This window comes from Palaemon carinicauda, chromosome 16, assembly GCF_036898095.1.
Source record: "Palaemon carinicauda isolate YSFRI2023 chromosome 16, ASM3689809v2, whole genome shotgun sequence".
Lineage (NCBI taxonomy): Eukaryota > Metazoa > Arthropoda > Malacostraca > Decapoda > Palaemonidae > Palaemon > Palaemon carinicauda.
In genome coordinates, this window is record NC_090740.1 from 19,677,162 (window position 1) to 19,701,083 (window position 23,922).

Consider the following 23,922-nt stretch of genomic DNA (forward strand, 5'->3'; position numbering starts at 1 on the left):
TTGAATTAAGGAAACGTATATTAAAGACCCAATGTATATAGAAAATATAATTCCATCGCTTCATCTTGTTACGAGATAATAGATTCAAATACAGGAAATATATAAGCTTCAAAAGCTATAGTAAGGAAGTACCAATCTAAAGTATAACCCTGTCTGTCTATTGAAATATGTAAATCATCTTACTTGCAGTGTCGGGGGCCGTCAGACCTGGAAGCTTGGTGGCTCTCATGGGTTCTAGGTAAGTAAGACTAACCATTCATTAACCATTGTCTTTTATTCAGTTATTTTCACACTTTCACATGACGATGCTAACTGTGCACAAAGAAAGAGTCTGAATTTCAGACCATAAACTAATGTAGAAAAGCAGAATAGGATGCCTTCTACGTTAGGGATGTGGTGGCCGGTTGGTAACGTCCTTGCCTGCTGATCGCCAGAAAGGGGTTCGAGTCTCGCTCAAACTCGTTAGTTCCTTTAGTCGCTGTAACCTCGCCATCATTGTGAGCTAAGGATGTAAGGCTTAGGGGAGCCTATAGGTCTATCTGCTGAGTCATCAGCAGCCAGTGCCTGGTCCTCGTTTGTCCTAGCTTGGGTGGAGAGGGGACTTGGACGCTGATCATATGGATATGGTCAGTCTCTAGGGCATTGTCCTGCTCGATAGGGCAATGTCACTGTCCCTTGCTTCTGCCATTAATGAAAGGCCTTTAAACCTTTAAAAGCAGACTATGATGCTCTCTACGTAACAACTTTGTTTTGCAATAAGTCCTCGTAAGGGCCTCGTGATTGCCTGTGGAGACAATGGAAATGCGGCATCATGATCCGGCCATTACCAAGAATCTCACATACAGCCCTTTGCCAAACCAGTCATGGAAACCAACGCTGTGTCTATTCAAGTCGGAGGTAATTAAGTTCATAAAAGTAAAGTCATTGTCTTTGTTCCTTATTTGCTGACCGACCGCTTGCTCTTGTTTTATCTTTTCTTTTCCCTATATAAAGACTCACAAAGGCATCCAACTTTGACGGCATTTTTCTAGCTCAGTGTCAGATTACCATAGGACCCCTGTCCATTTTCTGCAACATACCTCATGCATTCAAATCTAGGTCGTAAGATTTTTTCATCTCATACTTTCTTAGATTGTTTTCTAATTTTCAAGTTTAGACTTTTCTAAATTTTTTATCCTGCATTTGGTAAAACATTAAATGTATTTGGTTTTCTTTAAAATTGTATCAATTTTAACTGAAATGTAAGTTTATGCTCGACGCAGTGATTGTTCTGAAAATTAGAAAACTGGCTCAGAAATGACAAATCCTTCGAGTTCCATAATTTCGAATTAAGTATCATGCTGGGAGCTTATATAGTTGACTGTTTAGCAATTCACGTCTCACCAAAATATAGGAAACCTATACGTTTCATACTGATTATTTTTGTATGTTTTTACTTATTACAGTAATGTTTTGTAAAGATGTGAAAATTACCAGTTTGTAAATGACAATAGACCAAAATTAAAGAGTCAGATTTTTCAAAAAAGTAAATATCCTATTCAAAATTAATGGAATATATGTATATATATATATATGTATATATATGTGTATATATATATATATATATATATATATATATATATATATATATATATATATATATATATATATATATATATATATATATATATATGTGTGTGTGTGTGTGTGTGTGTGTATACATATATATGCGTCATCATCATCGTAAACCGTTACTAGTCTACTGCAGAACTAAGGCTTCAGACATGTCCCTCCACTTGGGTTTGTTTATGGTCTTTCTGTGTCATTCCACACACACAAACTATCTTAGTTCGTTGATCAACCGTCTTCTCTTCCTTCCTCTGCTTCTTTTACAATCTCTAGGAACCCATTCTGTTATTCTCAATGCCCTTCTATTATCTGTTATTCTCATTATATGTCCTACCCATGTTAATTTCTTTTTCTTAGTTTGCTCCCGTATCCATGTTGCTCTTTTTCTGTCTCCTAGTGTTATTCCCATCATTATTCTTTCCATAGCTCTTTGAGTTGTAACTAGCTTATGTTCTAAGGCTGTAGTAAAGCTCCAAGTTTTTGATACATAATTTATTACTGGTTGGACCATCTCATTAAATACTTTTTTTTTTTTTTTTTTTTTTTTAGTGAAAGTGGCATTTTACATTTCAAAATCTCATTTCGTTTACCAAATGCTCTCCATCCTATGATTATCCTTCTTTTAAGTTCGGTCTTGTGTCCTGGGGAAACACTCACTATCTGCCCTAAGTATGTATATTCATTAACAATCTCCAGAGGCTCTTCAATACTCTTATTGGTTGTCTTTGCATTTTCATTGAACTTTAGCTTAGTTTTACTCATATTCATTTTCAACTCAACATTTCTGCTTTCTCTATTCAAATCTTCTATCATCATTTGTAATTCCTCCCATGATTCACTAAACACAACTATGTCATATGCAAATCTAAAGTTGTTAAGATATTCCCCATTAATATTAATTCCTACATTATCCCAACCTAAATTCTTGAAAACTCCTAGGCATACTGTGAATAATTTAGGAGAGATGGGGTCCCCCTGTCTAACTCCTTTCTCAATAGGAATATTCTAACTATCTTTATGTAGTTTTAGGATAGCTTTACTTCCTTTACTTTACTTGTGTTCTAACATAAGATTCTTATATTCCTTGTTTTTGAAGGGCTTTCATTGCTGCTGAGGTTTTGCCAGAATCAAAAGCTTTCTCATTGAGTATAAATGCCATACGTAATGGTCTGTCATACTCTGTTTATTTTTCCATTTGCTGATTAATTACATGGATATGGTCAGTTGTTGAATACTCATATCTAAAGCCTGTCTGATCCCTTGGTTGATTAAAGTATAGCTGTCTTTCTATTCTGCTTAATATGATATCTGTAAATATTTCATATATTACGGAGATTGAACTCATTGGACGGTAATTTTTCAGGCTTTTTGTATCTCCCTTTTTGTGAATTAGTATAATGATAAAGTTATTCCAACCTGTACATAAAGAGCACTCTTGCAGACATTTGGTGTCGAGTTTAGGCAGTTTTACTATTATGAAATTTCCTCTATCTATTATTAAATAAGTTGTTAGGCTATCTTTTCCTGCTGCTTTGCCTCTTTTTATGCCTTTTAAAGCTTTCTTTACTTCTATTGTTGCGTTTGGTACCGACTCAGATGTTTCATTTTCTCTATTGGTAAAGTTATTTCTTATATCACTATTGTATAGCACTGTATATAAATCATCTGCATTTTTATTATTCCATCTCTATTGTGGATAATATTTCCATTATCATCCTTTAAAACAAACATCTGTTGGCGCCCTGTTCTATTATTATTATTATTATTATTATTATTATTATTATTATTATTATTATTATTATTATTATTACTAAATGCTAAGCTACAACCCTAGTTGGAAAAGCAGGATGCTATAAGCCCAGGGGCCCCAACAGGGAAAATAGCCCAGTGAGGAAAGGAAAAAATAAAAATAAAATATTTCATGTATAGTAACAATATTAAAATAAATATTTCCTATAAAAACTATAAAAACTTTAACAAAACAAGAGGAAGAGAAACTAGATAGAAGTGTGCCCGAGTGTACCCTCAAGCAAGAGAACTCTACCCCAAGACAGTGGAAGACCATGGTACAGAGGCTATGGCACTACCCAAGACTAGAAAGCAATGGTTTGATTTTGGAATGTCCTTCTCCTAGGAGAGCTGCTTACCGTAGCTAAAGAGTCTCTTCTACCATTACCAAGAGGAAAGTAACCACTGAACAATTCCAGTACAGTAGTTAACCCCTTGGGGGATAAAGAATTGTTTGGCAATCTCAGTGTTGTCAGGTGTATGAGGACAGAGGAGAATGTGTATATAATAGGCCAGACTATTCGGTGTCTGTGTAGGCAAAGGGAAAGAACCGTAACCAGAGAGAAGGGTCCTATGTAGTACTGTCTGGGCAGTCAAAGACCCCATAACTCTCTAGCAGTAGTATCTCGACGGGTGGTTGGTGCCCAGGCCAACCTACTACCGTTCTAAGTCTTCTTTTCATCAATTTGATGCTTCTTCCTTAATTAATGATAATAATAATGTGTTTCCTCTATTTTGGTCTAATTGTCTTTACCAATATCTTGGGTTTTTAGTTTATTGTTTTGAATAGTTCTGCTGATTCTATTCCATCTCTCTTGGCTTTCAATCCTATTTCCAATCTTTTCTTTATTATGTTTTTAGTCTTTTCTGATAGTTTTCCTTGATCTTATTTAAGAACTCTTCCACCTTTCTTTTGTGCTGATTCCAGTACAAATTTTGTTAAATTATTGTTCATTTCTTCTTTATTTGCTTCCATTTCATCTTGTATCTGGAAGTACATACTTTGTATTGTAAACTGAACTCACCAGATTTTTCTCCTATTCCAGGAGTGTTTATTTTCTTTCTTAAAACTAATTTTTCTCTCTCTTTCCTTAGATCTAAACAAATATGCCTATATATAATATTATATAAGCAATATTAATGTGTTTTGTCTTACGGAGGATGGCTTCTAATAAAAAAGACACAAAGGTCACCGCCACATTCATAGTTTTAACGGATCATAAGTCCTGCCACTATGTAAGTACTGAAGCTGAAAAACTTATTTCACGGTAAGACTTGGAAACTGAATGCAGTCTTCCTGCAAGCCACTACATACTCAACTCTCTCTCTCTCTCTCTCTCTCTCTCTCTCTCTCTCTCTCTCTCTCTCTCTCTCTCGCTCTCTCTCTCTCTCTCTCTCTCTCTCTCTCTCTCTCTCTCTCATCATCATCATCATGTGAAGCTAGGGTTGACACTGGCTTCAGGTAAGAAGTGAGAAAGTTCTACTAAGGTTTCTCTCAGTCGCGTAAGAGACTTATGAAACTCTTGCGGTCGTCTCCGCAAACCGGACCGGTGCATCAATCCGTGCATTCCTTTCCTCATTTGTCCTGTTTTGGATATCTACATTTTGTGGTTATTATTGTTCCTCTTGATGTTCTCATCTACATTTTGGGGTTATTATTGTCCCTCTTGGTGTTCTCATCTACATTTTGGGGTTATTATTGTTCCTCTTGATGTTCTCATCTACATTTTGTGGTTATTATTGTTCCTCTTGATGTTCTCATCTACATTTTGTGGTTATTATTGTTCCTCTTGATGTTCTCATCTACATTTTGGGGTTATTATTGTCCCTCTTGGTGTTCTCATCTACATTTTGGGGTTATTATTGTTCCTCTTGATGTTCTCATCTACATTTTGTGGTTATTATTGTTCCTCTTGATGTTCTCATCTACATTTTGGGGTTATTATTGTTCCTCTTGATGTTCTCATCTACATTTTGGGGTTATTATTGTCCCTCTTGGTGTTCTCATCTACATTTTGGGGTTATTATTGTTCCTCTTGATGTTCTCATCTACATTTTGTGGTTATTATTGTTCCTCTTGATGTTCTCATCTACATTTTGTGGTTATTATTGTTCCTCTTGATGTTCTCATCTACATTTTGGGGTTATTATTGTCCCTCTTGGTGTTCTCATCTACATTTTGGGGTTATTATTGTTCCTCTTGATGTTCTCATCTACATTTTGTGGTTATTATTGTTCCTCTTGATGTTCTCATCTACATTTTGGGGTTATTATTGTTCCTCTTGATGTTCTCATCTACATTTTGGGGTTATTATTGTCCCTCTTGGTGTTCTCATCTACATTTTGGGGTTATTATTGTTCCTCTTGATGTTCTCATCTACATTTTGTGGTTATTATTGTTCCTCTTGATGTTCTCATCTACATTTTGTGGTTATTATTGTTCCTCTTGATGTTCTCATCTACATTTTGGGGTTATTATTGTCCCTCTTGGTGTTCTCATCTACATTTTGGGGTTATTATTGTTCCTCTTGATGTTCTCATCTACATTTTGTGGTTATTATTGTTCCTCTTGATGTTCTCATCTACATTTTGGGGTTATTATTGTCCCTCTTGGTGTTCTCATCTACATTTTGGGGTTATTATTGTTCCTCTTGATGTTCTCATCTACATTTTGTGGTTATTATTGTTCCTCTTGGTGTTCTCATCTACATTTTGGGGTTATTATTGTCCCTCTTGGTGTTCTCATCTACATTTTGGGGTTATTATTGTTCCTCTTGATGTTCTCATCTACATTTTGGGGTTATTATTGTCCCTCTTGGTGTTCTCATCTACATTTTGGGGTTATTATTGTTCCTCTTGATGTTCTCATCTACATTTTGTGGTTATTATTGTTCCTCTTGATGTTCTCATATACATTTTGTGGTTATTATTGTTCCTCTTGATGTTCTCATCTACATTTTGGGGTTATTATTGTCCCTCTTGGTGTTCTCATCTACATTTTGGGGTTATTATTGTTCCTCTTGATGTTCTCATCTACATTTTGTGGTTATTATTGTCCCTCTTGATGTTCTCATCTACATTTTGTGGTTATTATTGTTCCTCTTGATGTTCTCATCTACATTTTGGGGTTATTATTGTTCCTCTTGATGTTCTCATCTACATTTTGGGGTTATTATTGTTCCTCTTGATGTTCTCATCTATATATATGTGCACTTTGGATGATGTGGAAGAAATACTGAAGATGATGTGAAGTCAACTTCTCCCATCTTTAAGTTATGTAAACGAGAGAGAGAGAGAGAGAGAGAGAGAGAGAGAGAGAGAGAGAGAGAGAGAGAGAGAGAGAGAGAGAGAGAGAGAGAGAGAGAGAGTGAGTGAGAGAGAGAGATAATGATGATGGTGATGATGACGATGATGATGATAATGATGGCATAAAGTGAAATCCGTGGAAATAATAAAAAAAAATCTCAGCGTTTCATTTTATTGTATAGGTATACAGTACGTACCTAGAATTTACTTACAGTTGCCAAAACATACCTAAATAAGCTTATATAAGGAATGATAATTATGGTATCCTATTGTTTTTATAATTACATATGGATTTATTATTTACAACTGTTTTGACTTCACTCACTCTATTACCATAGCTTGTCATTCATATGCTACTCGTCTTCATTTCCTCAGAGTCATAGTTTAATCGGTCATAGTCTCTTGCAAAGTTCTGCTGATGGATTTTTTACAGAAATTTGGTTAGTGAACAAACGCTTTGTTCACAGTGAAATCTAGTTGTATATTACGTTTGTAAGTCATTTTCTTTATCTTCTTTAATTCCATTTTATTTCTCTTCCTCTTGTTTTGATAAAGTTTTTATAGTTTATGAAGGAAATATTTATCTTATTACTGTTACTGTTCTTTAAGATATTTTATTTTTCCTTGTTTCCTTTCCTCACTGGGCTATCTTCCCTGTTGGAGCCCCTGGGCTTTTAGCATCCTGCTTTTCCAATTAGTGTTGTACCTTAGCAAGTAATAATAATAATAATAATAATAATAATAATAATAATAATAATAATAATAATAATAATAATAATAATAATAATAATAATAATAATAATAATAATTGTTCGTTACTGATTATATTTCGCTCATCTTAGTAGTTTCCAGTATTTTGCAATAAGATCCTTTGAATCATAGTCCCATACTGCAGGGTAGGAAAAAATCTATAATCATCCCATACTAAGCGCTTTAAGTTATTATCCTATTCATAAAAAGCTATTTTGATTTCATCATGGCTACCTTTTTTTTCTTAGAACAAGTCGCATTTTTTAATCCGAGAAATATGTTTTTTTTTTTTTTTTTTTTTTTTTTTTTTTTTTTTTTTTTTTTTTTTTTTGTGACAACCAATAGCTAACATTGTGCGCTTTTTCTTTTTGTCCCAGTGGTGCTGGGAAATCCACCCTTATGACTGCCCTGGCGCATAGGACGCCTGGGGGAGTGATCGTCGATGGAGACATATTGGTGAACAGTCGAAGGGCCAACCGCACAATGGCCTCCTTGGCGGGGTATGTACACCAGGATGACCTCTTCGTGGGATCGCTAACGGTCAAGGAACATCTAACCTTTATGGTACGATTTGGCATTGTTCTTCTTCAGCCCATTTCGATTATCATGCTTGCTTAAATTTCATCAGGAAACCAGGATGTACTTCAGTTTAGTTGCTAATAACAGTATATCGAGGATTCAGCCTTTTACTATATTTCAACCTTTTGTATCGACAAAATTAAGTGCATTTCGTTTTACAGAGGGAAAATGCAAGTTTTGTTTCTATTATTTGGCAAAAAAAAAAAAAAAAAAAAAAGACTTAAAGCATAAAATGTTGTCAGCTATAGAAATACGTACGACATTTACCTAATATAAAAAAAAAAAAAAAAAAAAAACCTTCTTTGGCGGAAGTATTCCTATCTCATATCTAACAAGTTTCTTAATTTACCCTTAAATGAACAGGCAAGACTCCGAATGGACTACCGTAGAACACACTGGCAGCGCAGTGCTCGAGTTCAAGAGCTCTTGAAGGAACTGGGCTTGTTGAAAGCGCAGAACACCCGGATTGGTATCCCTGGCCAAGACAAATCGCTCTCAGGGGGAGAAAGGAAAAGACTCGCGTTTGCAACAGAGGTAAGTCCATTTTATGTCCATTTTGACGGGGAATTTGGAATTAGACGTGCGGAAGAAACTACTGAGGACAAAAGGAGTTTGTGAATAAGGATTTAAAGTTTAGAACTTTTTGCTGTACAGCCCGGCACTGGGTCATGTAGGGCCAATCAGCGCCCAAGTGCCCTTGGGGTTGAACTGTAAACACATCAGGTTTTTAATGTTAAGTCACACCTTATTCAATTCAAATAATAAAAAAACTCACGAGTACAAAAGTTAACACAAGAGAGGTGTTAAACACCATTAGCACACGTATAAGATGTTTTGCTCAGGTAGTCAACCTGAACAATTCTTCAACTGAATATTTTATATGGCCAGAAGGTCAATTCTCTAAAAGTTCTTTTAATAAAGAAGAACAAAGGCGACAGGGTACGTCATCAGCTTACACAATTAAAAAACTTTTCTTCCTCAATGCTTTTCTCTTTTCAAATAGGTAAGACATGTATTATAAAAGAGAAATAATCCCTAACAATATTATTAATCTTCGTATTTTCTTGAGGAAACGTAGTCGACGTGACGTACATTAGACGGACAAAAGATTAACTTCTTTGAATGTTAAAATCACGCCAAAACCATTTTTTTATAAGATTAGCATCCAAATGGCATTAGAGGAACATGGGGTTGCGAGTTATTTTAGGAAAATAGCTTCGAACGTTGATTCTAGAATATCAGATTATTCTTGAATGAGCTTCCCTAACTTTTATATTTACTTAGTTTTTTTTTTTTTTTTTTTTTTTTTTTTTTTTTTTTTTTTTTTTTGAAGAAGAAGAAGAAGAAGAAGAAGAAGCCTTTGTTCTTTCCATTGCTGGATTCAATCGTTCGTTCTGGGGGTAGGGGTGTTAGAACTGACTAGTACGAATAGAAGCGTTGTTGAGCTTTTGGGAATAATATAAATTATGAAAAGTAAAATTCCACTTTCTCTGAAAAGAAAAGTATTCAACCAGATGGTCTTCCTAGTATTAACTTATGCATCAGAAACTTGGAACCTTACTAAAGCCTTAGAATATAAGCTAGTTACAACTCAAAGAGGTATGGAAAGAATAATGATGTGAATAACAGTAAGAGACAGAAAAAGGGTAACATGGATACGAGAGCAAACTAAAGTAGAGGGTATTCTAACATGTAAAAAAAAGAATAAAATGGGCGTGAGAAGGACATATAATAAGAATAATAGATGATAGATTGGCATTAAGAATAACAGAATGGGTCCTAGAGATAGCAAAAGAAGCAGGGGAAGGAAGAGAAGACGATGGCCCGACGAACTAAGAAAATTAATGGTATAGACTGGCATAGAAAGACCACAAACAGACTTCCGTGAAAGGACATGTCTGAGGCGTTTGTCCTGCAGTGGACTAACAACGGCTGATGATGATGATGATGATAGCGATAATACTGTGTAATGTAAGATTCTTTCTGTACGAATTTATTTTACTGATTATTGTAAACTCATTCAAATGCCATGAACAGATTCTCACGGATCCTCCGCTGCTGTTTTGCGACGAGCCGACCACGGGACTGGATTCCTACAATGCCAGGAAGTTGGTCCGTATGATGAAGGACATGGCCGCTCGTGGCAAGACTATTCTTTGCACCATCCACCAGCCATCTTCCGAAGTCTTCGCTATGTTTGACAAGTTGCTGCTCCTGGCTGAAGGCCGCGTAGCCTACATGGGTCTTCATCGGGTGCACTCGAGTTCTTGGACAGGTGGGTAATACTATTATCACTACAACGAGCCCAGGTGGATCATCTGGATTGAGGAAAATTATGGTAAACCTCCCCCATGCTATTTAGGCAAAACTTTACCAGGGCCATCTATACGAGAGTAGCACTCTCTTAGTGCTTCAGATATGAATGACGCGTTTTTTTTTTTTTTTTTTTTTTGGGGGGGGGGGGGGGGGGGGGGGCTATACGGGTGACACTGATGGAAGAATAAAAGGAAGCATTTGGGTAGAATTTGTGAAATCACGATTTTCCTTTCACTTGTTATTGACATCGGATCTTTTTTCCCTTTAATCAAACCAAAGTGAAATAGACAAAATTCAATGTATGTTTCTATCTACTTAAGTTCTCTATTAGTACCATATGACAAACACACGAGGATGATATTCTGCTCTGGAATAAGAGTATGATAACTAGAGAAACTACTGTAGCAATGTTAATTGTTTATTTCAGAATGGAGTCCATCATTATGTTAGGCAAATGAATTGAGAGTACATTTAGATTTTGGCCTTGCATTTTAAATTTAGTCCCCGGTAACAATTACATATCATGGAGATGCTTGAAATTAAATCTGGATTAATTAGGTCTACAGTCATTATTAATTTGCTTACACTTCTGTACGATATATGTATGTATGTATGTATGTTATATATGTATAATATATATATATATATAGTATATATATATATATATATATATATATATATATATATATATACTGTATATATATGTGTGTGTGTTTACATACTCATATATATATATATATATATATATATATATATATATATATATATATATATATATGTGTATATATATAGATATATATATATATATATATATATATATATATATATATATATATATATATATAAAAGCCATGAATACCCCTTAATATCGAAATCACTCTACCTGGGGATCAGAGACTCAATGAGTAATTAACTTTATAATAATAGCTGAGTTCCAGTGATTTACCACCGGGCCACAAAGAGAGAGAGAATATATGTAGAAACACGTTTGTATCAGTCAACTTCTCATTAACCCTGTCAATAAGATAGGGCCTCATGCATTTTAAACTGATACTTGATAGCTTTGCATTTTTTTCTCTTTACGTTGTACCATAAATGGAAGTAAACTATGTATATATATATATATATATATATATATATATATATATATATATATATATATATATATAGATAGATAGATAGATAGATAGATATACTGTATTATATATATATATATATATATATATATATATATATATATATATATATAAATATATTTATATATTATATATATATAAATATATAGTTTATATATATTACTATTTGTATATGTATTTATATATATGTATATATATATATATATATATATATATATATATATATATATATATATATATATATATATATATATATATATATCAATTGAATGTTAATTTAGCAGTTTTACGCCATTTCATATAAATTCATACAATATCCATACTTAAAAAAAAAAAAAAAACATTTATAACCAACGGTGGAAAATATGTTCTCGACTAATTCCCATCTCATCATTTCCTCCTGCTAAATCTCTCTCTCTCTCTCTCTCTCTCTCTCTCTCTCTCTCTCTCTCTCTCTCTCTAATGGATTTTGGGTTCACGCTCAATGGCAATAAGGGGCCCAGCTTGCTGGAACAAACTACCTCTGGAAATAAGAAAATGTATAAATGTTAGTTCTGATTTATTCAAAAAGAAACTTAAGCAATATTTTTTAAATTTTACTTGAATGTATATATATCCTAGATTTTTACAATCCAATTATTGTGAATTTTATGTAAATAATTTATATTGTTATGTAACAGAATAACCATTTTATAATGGAATAAAGGTTTTTGACTTTGACTTTGACTTTGACTCTCTCTCTCTCTCTCTCTCTCTCTCTCTCTCTCTCTCTCTCTCTCTCTCTCTCTCTCTCTCTCTCTCTCTCTCTCTCTGCGACATATTTTGATCCACTAATCTCCTCCACTAGCTTGGGTCACAAGTGCCCCTCCACGTTCAATCCTGCCGACTACTACATCCACACCCTGGCCGTGTTGCCCGGCCACGAGCATCGAAGTCGCGAGCGAATCAAGCGAATTTGCGACAACTTCGCTGTCTCGGCCTATTCGAAGGACATCGATATCACCATTCAGTATCAGGATAACATGTGCATATCTCAGTCGGATTCTGGCGCTAGCGTAAGTACAGTCATCGTTACTTGTATATTGTACTAGACTCAATTTTTTTTTAATGAGGCGCATTTGTACCGACTCGCAGCTGTGCCCTTTTAGCTTGGAAAAGTTTCCGGTTATCTGATTGGTTAGAATTATCTTCTCTAACCAATCAAAGAGCAGGAAACTTTTCCGAGCTAAAGAGGCACCGCTGCGAGTCAGTGCAAATCTGCTTCACTGAAAAGAAATGTCTATAGACTTGTATAGTAATAGCACATGTACACCTCAAAACTTAATAAATGAGTTACATTGTCCTACTCAAAAGTGATATTTCAAATCGAATTTCTCATTTCTTCATGTTTGTGTATCTACTATATGATGTGGAAAACATCAGAATGCTGAACAGTTGGACTTATCAGATAAATACTAAATTATTATCTGTAACTTAATTTTTCTTGTCTTTTCAGCTTTTTAAAAACATTGCAGAATTTGCGGGTCAAGTGCGAGTTGGAAACTATTCACTTGCTGCTTTGACTTTAGATAAAATTAAACCCAGAAAGAACATTGCAAGTCAGGTTAATTGTTATTCCGCTGATTTAATTTGCTTCAATGTGAACTTTTTTTTTTTTTTTTTTTTTTTTTTTTTTTTGCAACAACTTTTGAAATTCAGGACTTTTTATTTGTGATATAATATTGTTTTTTTCTGCTTGATATACTAATATTGCATGATTGTTGTTCTTTGCGTTTCATTTTCACATATTTATCTTCATCTTCCATGGAAATAACTTGGTGCGTTCACCCACCCTGTAATTCTTACTTGAAGCTGAAGGAAACGCTTACTTCAGCTTGAATTTCAAATAGTCTTTTCATCTTCAAGCAGTGTTAACAAGGGGGGGATATTGGAACGAGCGATAGATGTATGAATAACAAACACAAATCTATATTATTATTATTATTATTATTATTATTATTATTATTATTGTTGTTGTTGTTGTAGTTGTTGTTGTTGTTGTTGTTGTTGTTATTATTATTATTATTATTATTATTATTATTATTATTGTTGTTGTTGATGTAGTTGTTGTTGTTGTTGTTATTATTATTATTATTATTATTATTAGCTAAGCTACAACCCTAGTTGGAAAAGCAAGATCCTAAAGCCCAATGGTTCCAACAGTGAAAAATAGTCCAGTGAGGAAAGGAAATAAGGAAATAAATAAACGATATAAGAAGTAATGAAAATTAAAATAAAATGTTTTAAAAACATTAACAACTTTAAAACAGATATTTGATTTTTAAACTATAGAAGGACTTATGTAAGCCTTTTCAGCATAAAAATATTTGCTGCGAGTTTGAACTTTTGAAGTTCTACTGATTCAACTACCCGATTAGGAAGATCATATTGATTATCAGGGGGGTTTATTATATCTTGGTAGACACATTCTTCTTTAATCTATCAGCAAATATAGAGAGAGCACTATATGGAAACAACTATAGTCAATTCATTTTAGTGAGGCAGATTTGCACCGACTCGCAGGGGTGCCCTTTAAGCTCGGAAAAGTTCCCTGATCGCTGATTGGTTGGACAAGATAATTCTAAGCAGTCAGAGAGCAGGAAACTTTTCCGAGTTAAAAGGGCACCGCTGCGAGTCAGTGCAAATGCGCCTTATTAAAAAAAATTAAGTATAGCTGACTGGATGAATGACTTAACAGGACAGAACAGAACTGAACGGAGGACATTCACAGTTATCAGTCTTATATATAGACATAGGGAACATGTAAGAATCATGCCAAAACATGGGGACCATTCTACATATAAACAAACTATCGACCGGAAGGGTCTCGTGGTTCTGGAAGCATCCAGCAAGGTCTGTGCACAATATATACTTAGATCTTCAACATCCCTCTTTTTTTTTAATTAAGATAAACACTTTATATTATAATTAACACCAAATTGTTAGTTAGTTATCCTCAAGATCAGAATTTCCGTTTCTATAAAACATTCTTATCATTTGCATTTGGATTTCATTAGGCTTGATTATCTATGTAAGTTAATTTCGATCAGTCCCCTTCCAGATATAGTCTTTCAGTTTTACTGCTTTTTTTTTCTCTCCTTTGAGACTGTTCTACAGTCGTAGGTTTTTTTTTTTCGGCTTGTCTTGCAGGTTTCAGGTCATACTGAGTTCTCTGCCTTGGACTTTCAGACCGATTGGTTTAACTGAGGTGATGAGTATTATCTTGAATGGGGTGATGATCAGGTGCACTGCAGGTTGTTTTGCTACGTATAGCAGTTTCATTTCTGTTATTTGTCAGTGTGCTGGAGTTGATCTTGAACCTGAAAGAGATTTGGATCGGGTTCTAGTTCAAATGTCGCAGATCTTGGTCTCAAATCAACTCGGTTTCTGACCTAAGTTCCTCCATTCTGGCCTTGGATGAGATATTTTCCTTCATATATTTGTTTTATGATTATGCCTGCTTTTTAAGATGTCTCAGTATTGCCATTCTTTCAGAACGCATACTAACTGAAGCAAAGTTTTGGTAGCTCTTTAGCTCCCCTGTTGTATGACTTCTCTACTGTTAATTTTCGCTGCATCTTAGGCTTACTTATCTCCTCTTTCATCAGATGCACAGTCATTTATGGGGTTCTAGTTCAAATGTCGCAGATCTTGGTCTCTAATCAACTCGGTTTCTGACCTAAATTCCTCCATCCTTGCCTTGGATGAGATATTTTCCTTCATATATTTGTTTTATGATTATGTCTGCTTTTTAAGATGTCTCAGTATTGCCATTCTTTCAGAACACATACTAACTGAAGCAAAGATTTGGTAGCTCTTCAGCTTCCCTGTTGTATGACTTCTCTTCTGTTAATTTTCGCTGCATCTTAGGCTTACTTATCTCCTCTTTCATCAGATGCAGTCATTTGAGTCACAGCTTTCCTGCCAAACATCACTTCAGCGGGACTAATAGTTTCTTGTCTTGATATACTTCTCTGCTCGAGTAATGCAAGATACACGTTCGAACCTTCTTTTAAACATTTCTTCATGAGGTTCATAACTGATTTTATTGTGGCCTTGGCCTTTCCATTGGCTTACTGGTGATAAGGTGATGACGTTTGTTGGTCAATGTTCCATTCATTGATCAAGTTCTGGAATTCCCAACTAATGAACTGTGAACCATTGTCACTCACCAAAGTTTTAGGTTTTCCAAATTTAGCACACATCTTCTCGATTCCATGAGTAACATTTCTCTCTGTAGATTTCAGGTACTCGTACTCAATGAAATTGGTACAATAGTCAACAATTACTAGATAATCACGTCCTTCAAGCTTAAATGAATCGCATCCAATCTTCTCCCAGGGTCGACTTGCTAAATCATGTGTGATGACTAGCTCTCTCCTGTTAGCTGGATTCAGCTCTTGGCAATTTGACACTTATTTCCCATTGTTTCAACTTCTTTGAGCATTCCAAGCCAATAACAAGTTTCTCTTGCTTGCCTCATCATTGTTTCTGGAGCATGGTCAGAAGCGTGCAGTAGCTTTTCAATCACTGGTTTATTACTTTTTGGCATAAAGACCCTTTCCCCTTTACATCTCATATTTTTTTCATATGGTAATGTGTCTTGAAAATCAAAGAAAGTTTTGGCTTCATCCACTAATTCATGTCTGAACTAAGGCCAACCATGTAGGATATAATCTATCAGTTGTTGAGAGAGTGGATTATTTGCAGCTGCCACCTGGATTTCTTCCATCCTCTTGTCAAGTACATCGTGATGTGCAAATGAACAGAATCTTGGATTTGGCGTATCGTCCTGCACTTCAAAGTACGCTGTAATACAGATCCTATGCCCTTCTCTGAACTATTTAATTGGAGAACCAGTTCCTTGACAGGATCGTAGATTGGATGTACAGGTGAGTTTGAAAGCTTGGTCACATTCTACAGACCAGACAAAATCAACATTGTTCCTTAACAACTTATGGATCAGCTCTAGGTCTTTAGCAAGGTTAGGAATGGAACGATCTAGATACAGTACCATACCACAGAGATGACGGACTCCAGGGATATCTTCTGGATTCGGCATTTCTGTAATCGGCGCTACTTTTTCCTCGTTGACCTTGATACCATCTTTTGGCAATCTGTGACCAAGAAATTAAGTTTCATTCTGTTTCAGGCACTTTCTCTTGGTTTAGGTAATGTGCTTCTTGCATCATTGCAACCCATTTGTAGGGACATTTTCCTAATCACAAAATCATTGCTTAGAATTTGTGAAGGTGTGTGTGTGTGCGTCAGGATACTTGTGCATGTGTGTGCGTCAAAGTTTAAGAAAGTATCCGTAACTCATTAAACAAGGAACAGCTAAAACGCATAAATAATCTAGAAAGCAAATGAAATTTCAGATTTAACTTATGCGAAAGCTTTAGAGAATTGCCTCATGTAAAGTCAGCCAAACTTGCGCTAGACATGTATTCAGTGTACATGAATAATGGATTATTATTCACTGTGAACTACAACTTTTTTCATTACTGCTTTATTGCTTATTTCTATGATTTTTAATGTATCCATATTGTTAGTCATCGTAGCTGTAGCCTACATAACTACGGATACGCCCATGATTGCTTTATTATTCCCTGTGATATCAAGCTGTAATATTTCTTTTAGTTTGAGTATTTCTGTATACAAATATATCCACTGAAGAACCTTACAGGCAGAACCTTCCTTGCAAGCCACGTCATTTACGATGACAGGCTCAACCGAGGTAAACTTACTGTGAGAATCAATGAAGGTTTTCATTTCCCCATGTTTCTTGTCCCTTTAAACTCAAAGGTCAAATGATTAACGTATTATTTTGAAGCTCTCCCGTTAAAGTGCAAGTAGGTAGGATTTATGCACTTTGCAACTTCAATTCTAAACACTTACTAACGAGTTTTATTCTCCTTCTTTTGCTTTCCATGATCTCTCTCGAGTGAGTAATTAGTTGTGTTCGTTTCTCTTCCTTTCGTCCCTTCCTTTCCCTTTTTATTTTGTTAATCTGCTTAAATATGAGTGACAAAGATTCTAATTTCTGTCAGTTATTCATGCTAAACGTGAGCTATATTGACTTTCCCAGGATATTTTAAAGTATTTTCAGGACTGACTGCTCTCAAATTGATATTTCAAAGCGTGTATTTAAAGTGTCAGCTTAATCACTCATAAATCAATGACATTTGCTGTCATTTCACGCAAACGTAATCGCTCAAAGGAGACATGCATAAAACACACACACACACACACACACACACACACACACACACACACACACACACACACACACACACACACACACACACACACACAAATAACATTAATCAAAGACGATGTAGTATAGAGATTTTATCCTTTTGTTCAACAACAACAAAATATGAGTTTTAATTAAAACTAATTTCCATTTTTTTACGTTTTAGTCGCAGGAGGAGATGTTTGGCAAGAACATACCGTAAGTATGAAGGATGATTTTTATTCTTTCTTTGTAATGTTGAGAAACAACCAAAATAAAAAAAAAATGAATAGAGTAAAAGCAAATACAGTTTTTCCTAGTGCTATTAAATATTAGAAATTAAACGGTGAAGGTTATAGTCCACCCATTGATTTGCACGAACAAATACATAAAAGAATTTTTAGGAGTGTTTTTTTAACTTTTTTTTTTGTCTTCATTCGAACAACAACAGGCAGAAGCCCAACTGGCTGATACAACTGTGGTGGTTGACGTGGCGATCTCTCGTCGATTCCTACCGCAATCCTGCCATTCACTCAATCAGGATTTTACAGAAAATTGTAAGTGAAAAGATCAAGCTTACCTTGATACGTGACAAAATGTCATTGGCTTGTTCGTCTGCTCCCAGTGCTTACTAGCTTATTTGAAGATAAAATTGATATTCTGTTTATCAAATAATTCTTTCTCTCTATATTCTTAATTCTTATGTTACAAAATTTAGGTCTGAAAACTTGAGGCAATTAGTGGTTGTATTTTAAGATGGCTAACAATTGAAACAATATAGTAATTCTACCTATATTAATCTTATATTGGAATGAAAAAATATAACTTTTTGCTAATTTGGATACCTCTTGTATCTTCTTATTACCTTGTGTCTGCGTGTGTTGTTTTGCCTGGTACTTTAGCCCTACTGATAACCAATTTCTTCTGCCGTTATTTACCCTGGGTGCATCTTTCTTTCCAACCAATGAACAGCTGATCGCCTTCCTGGTGGGGGTGTGTTACACAAACGTAAAGCTGAACCAAGCTGGGATCCAGGACATCGAAGGCGTTCTCTTCATTTTCATCACCGAGAACACGTTCCCTTCCCTCTACGGGGTGCTCAATATATTCCCTCAGGAAATGCCTTTGTTCTTGAGAGAATACAAAAATGGCATCTACAGGGCGGATACATACTACCTATCCAAGATGGTGGCGCTGGTAAGTTGACGAAACCATGTTACCACTTATTGCTTTATTCAGTCTGTCGATCTGACTTTAGGGGAAGGAAGGAAAGTCTTGATACAAAGAACCTTAAAGGCAAGTGACGACTTGATTTTAGGTGTCTGAAATTTTATAAGGATTTTAAGGAAAGTCGTTCATTTATTAAAAGATGGAGATACCAGCCCAATGAGTCAAGCTTGACTCTCATACGGCTGGCCCAAATAAATTCGGGACACACACACACACACACACACACACACACATATATATATATATATAATATATATAATATATAATATATATAATATATAATATATATATACACACACATATATATATATATATATATATATATATATATATATATATATATATATAAGAAAATAATCATATAGTAAGTATAAAAGATGAAAAAATAATAGATAAAATATGTGATAAATCGACATTTAAATTCTATCTACAAAATCTATGTTGAGTTTGACTCACTTGGCTGGATAATCTCCTGTTAATAATAGTAATCTAATTTAGAACGTTAAAATCTTCAAAACACAGAAACTTGTCACGTGTCTCACACAAGCTGAGGAAATCTTAAAGAAAACAAATCTATTTAGGTTATGGTTTTGTGATTATCATATCAATTGCATTAAGTCATTGACAATATAATTTAGATCATGATATCGACTCTGCTTCATGGCATCTTTGGGAATATCATACCAGCTTCATTATATCAAAATTGTCGTAACAATTTCCTATTATTGTCACATTAGTACACAGGTTAACTACATCTTTAATGGTATATTTTCGGTGATGATTATCTACATTCCTCTCAGGGATTTACGATACTTTTGTTTTATGATTTATTGAAATTCTCTCTCTCTCTCTCTCTCTCTCTCTCTCTCTCTCTCTCTCTCTCTCTCTCTCTCTCTCTCTCTCTCTCTCTCTCTCGTGAAAGAGGAACCTCTGGCTAGATATACTGTGAACGATCGGAAATCCTTTAAAATGAAAACTTATTAGAAAAATAAAAAGGAAAACGGAAATGGCATGTAAATGGTACAGCTTTCTTGCAACTGCTGAATATATATCCTTAATTTCATTACATTAGTTGCATTACATAATCAGTAATGACATATTTCTTGCAATATTACTAATCAGCTTTTCTTTATATCATTAACTATGTAAGTCCGAAGTGTTGGGGTTAGCATAAAACCAAATTCATTGCCAATACTGACTTTAATAAGTAGAAAATAACACACAAAAACAATGGCCATTGGCGAACCTCAGGTCGGCACAATAAAGGGAAAAAAAAAAAAAAAAACAAGGAATCATAAACGTCATAAGAGTATAGATGACGCAAGGGTATATAAGCGTTGGAATCTATGGAAGAGGATTCAATCATTTATAATGTAAAATAATAAGCAAATAAAATAAGGAATCGAATTCTGTTGTATTCAGTAGTAAAATAATAATAATAAATCAATATATGATATTAGTTTTATTACATTAATAATTATATCACTTCAGTTTCACAATATCATACAAGTTTCATTATACCATCACTATTATTTTATAAGCTCCATTACTTGACCTTTCCTGGTCATACAGCCCGAATTCAACAATTTATACCATTAGTGATACATTGCGATATTATATTCATTGTTTATATTTGATCGTTTAAGGTCCTTTTCTTAAAGCCTTAGACAACATCATACCAGCTTCATTACTCATCAACAATATCACATGAGCTTCTATGGTCATTTTGCTATGACCGCTAAAGACTCTTTACAAATAGACATTTTTCATAGAAAAAAAAAATGTGGTCATCTCTACCAAGTTTCTTGTTTGATATAAGATATTAAGTGCATGGTCTCACTGTGACATTATTAATATTTAAGATGAATGGTGACAGCATTAATATTCAAGGAACTATAGATACTAGTTGAAGTAAATGATTAGTGATATTATATCTCCCTCCACTTGTCTTCCCTTTTCATTCATACTTTCAGAAACTCTTGTTTGAAATATATTTATTCATAAAAGATGTGGACAGCTCTTAATGATGAGTCCTTTTGATTTCCTAATCGATATAAGATGCGTAGCACGTGGTCTTGCTCTAAAAGCAATATTTCAGTAACTATAGATACAATGAAACAAATAATAATTATTTGTCTTGGTCAGTTGTCATTTTCCTCTGTTCAGATATTTAAATATTCTGCTTTCAAACAAGAAATTATCTCCTGCGGTCTTGAGCTTACGTTGTACTGAATTAGATATTGAATTATGCTTTCCATGTTTTTTTTTTTTTTTTTTTTTTTTTTTTTTTTTTTTTTTTATAGCCATCTGTGTGTTTACTGGCATTATTTTGAGTAGTTCCTGAGGCACATCACAGCAAATTCTAAAGCCTAACTGAGTATATTATCACTATATTCACTTTATCTATGAAATTTTACTCTACCATATTTGTTATACTTGAATAAACAACGTTAGGCCTCCATAATTATTACACTCAACTTTACCACCTTTATTCTTCCCATGCAGTCCTTTATGACCTTTCCCTTGTTCATACTTACCTTTCAAACCTATATTCATCCCATTACTCTGTTTATTGTATTTTTCAAATATTTTAGATTATCTGTACACGCCTGCATTAAGCCCCATGAACAGATCAATCCTGATCATATATCCCAGAGATGGCCAACCTTTTATTTCCTATGCACCAATTTTTTTTTCACTTCTAATTCAGGTGCGCCACACAAACTTTACCTCCTTGAAATCCTTTAGGTTTGGTGATTTGGACATATTTGGCGGTTGTACATATAATCATTTGATTTATATATATACATATGTATACACACACACACACATATATATATATATATATATATATATATATATATATATATATACATATATATATATATATATATATATATATATATATATATATATATATATATATATATAATGTATGTATATATATATATATATATATATATATATATATATACATACATTATATATATATATATATATATATATATATATATATATATATATATATATATATATATATATATATATATATGATAGTGTGGACAGATGTCCGAGTTGTAAAGGAAAGTATTATTATTAGTATTATTTTTTTTTTTTGGGGGGGGGGGGAGCAGGCAGTATTCTTTTATTATCTCTGGGGTGTAACGCGCCAATTGTAATCGTGCAATGCGCCACTGTTGGCGCATGAGCCATAGGTTGGCCACCCCTGAATTATAGCCCATCATCGAATAAACATTTCTGGCTGCGCCCGGAACATTGTCTGTTCAGACCAGATATCTTTACCTCCTTCATACTAATTTTTCAATCCATGGATTTAAATAAGATATTATTAGAATTATAAAAATTTTGCTACTACTGGGCATGGCTGCAAATAAAGCAAATCAGAAATCAAACAGGCAATCAATTTTAACATCAAGTTATATCGTATTATTAAAGTTTTTGATAACTTTTCTGAGCATTTGTGGTGTGTTTTAGATAGTAAGTTTGAACCAAACTATAACTGATCTTTTGGTACTTCAGGTACTACCAATACACGCCAGCTTAAAGCTATGCCCTGGTTGTATCAGCTTAGTCTACAATTGAGTAAGCGTTCATGTGCCCCCCTTTTTTTTTTTTTTTTTTTTTTTTTTTCTTTTTTTTTTTTTTTTTTTTGCTGAGTAAGCATTATTTTCCTTTTCCCTCTGGAATTACACTTTCGAGTTACAAAGCTTTCAGAAAAGGCAAGGAAGTGCAGCTATTAGTTATAACCCATAAGATATGTCATTTTTTTCTTATCTTTACAGATTCCCGGCTTCATAGTTGACCCCGTAGTCTTCTGCCTAATCTGCTACTGGATGGTGGGTCTTCAGCGTCACGCTTACCACTTCTTCATGACAGTTCTTATCACAATTTTCACTGCGAACACTGCATCAGCTTGCGGTAAGATTTCCATAAGACCTTCAAAGATTTTTGTGATATCAGTTAAGGTTTACCTCTTTTCAATTAAGTTTCGAGAAGTGAGGAAAGAAGGTAAATTAAGTCTAAGATTTTTTTTAGACAATTACAATTTGGATGTTTTGTAAACTTTTATTGCTGGAAACCAAGCAATACCACTGGGGTCCAAATCTCCAACCTCATCAAGATGCAATCATTTATAGCTGATATTCATAGTGAGTGTAAAGGCTGAACATATCATTTCCAAGTAATCTCTCTTAACCCCACTGATACGATCTTTAATTCCCCTTCAGGATCGATGTTCTCGGCCATGTTTGAAAGCATCCCTTACATCATGCTGTTCCTGATACCATTCGATGTGGTGCTTCTCATATCAGGAGGATTGTTCATTAACCTGACGTAAGTTTTATTTACATTATTCTAGTCTCTTACCTCGAGCTATTTCTCCATCCCAAGTTATTCTGTCTTTCATCTATGCTTATTTATGCTGATTTGATGAAATTTTATCATAATGATTTCTCACAACAGGTATCTTAAACTAGATCCATTTTGACCAATGAACTTTATTCAGTATACGATATGCTTAGAAGAAGTCTATTTTACACAGATTATTATTATTATTATTATTATTATTATTATTATTATTATTATTATTATTATTATTATTATTAGCCAAGTTACAACCCTAGTTGCAAAAGCAAGATGCTATAAGCCCAAGGGCTCCAACAGGGAAAAATAGCCCAGTGAGGAAAGGAAATAAGGAAATAAATAAATGATGAGAATAAATTACCAATATATCATACTAAAAACGGTAACAGCGTCAAAACAGATATAATTTTGTTCTAAAGAATTTTCAAGTGATGTATTCTATTGAGTTATTTTCCTTGCCTGTTGTTTTGCTTGCGGTGTAATCGTCTTTTTCACAGAAGGAAAAACTGTGAATTCAATATCTAATGTGTTGGTGAAAATATCATGCCTTCA

The 23,922-nt window shown here is 34.1% G+C and overlaps 1 protein-coding gene across 1 annotated transcript in view; it reads left to right on the plus strand.

The window, feature by feature from the left end:
- Positions 1 to 23,922, plus strand: part of LOC137655681 (protein scarlet-like) — a 71,533-nt gene that overhangs the window by 42,294 nt on the left and 5,317 nt on the right. Inside the window, 11 exon segments of the mRNA XM_068389640.1 lie at positions 190 to 238; positions 7,830 to 8,016; positions 8,395 to 8,565; positions 10,069 to 10,273; positions 10,276 to 10,306; positions 12,331 to 12,538; positions 17,945 to 17,976; positions 18,209 to 18,314; positions 18,730 to 18,954; positions 22,791 to 22,926; positions 23,235 to 23,340. Coding sequence (XP_068245741.1) covers positions 190 to 238; positions 7,830 to 8,016; positions 8,395 to 8,565; positions 10,069 to 10,273; positions 10,276 to 10,306; positions 12,331 to 12,538; positions 17,945 to 17,976; positions 18,209 to 18,314; positions 18,730 to 18,954; positions 22,791 to 22,926; positions 23,235 to 23,340 — 1,456 coding nt within the window.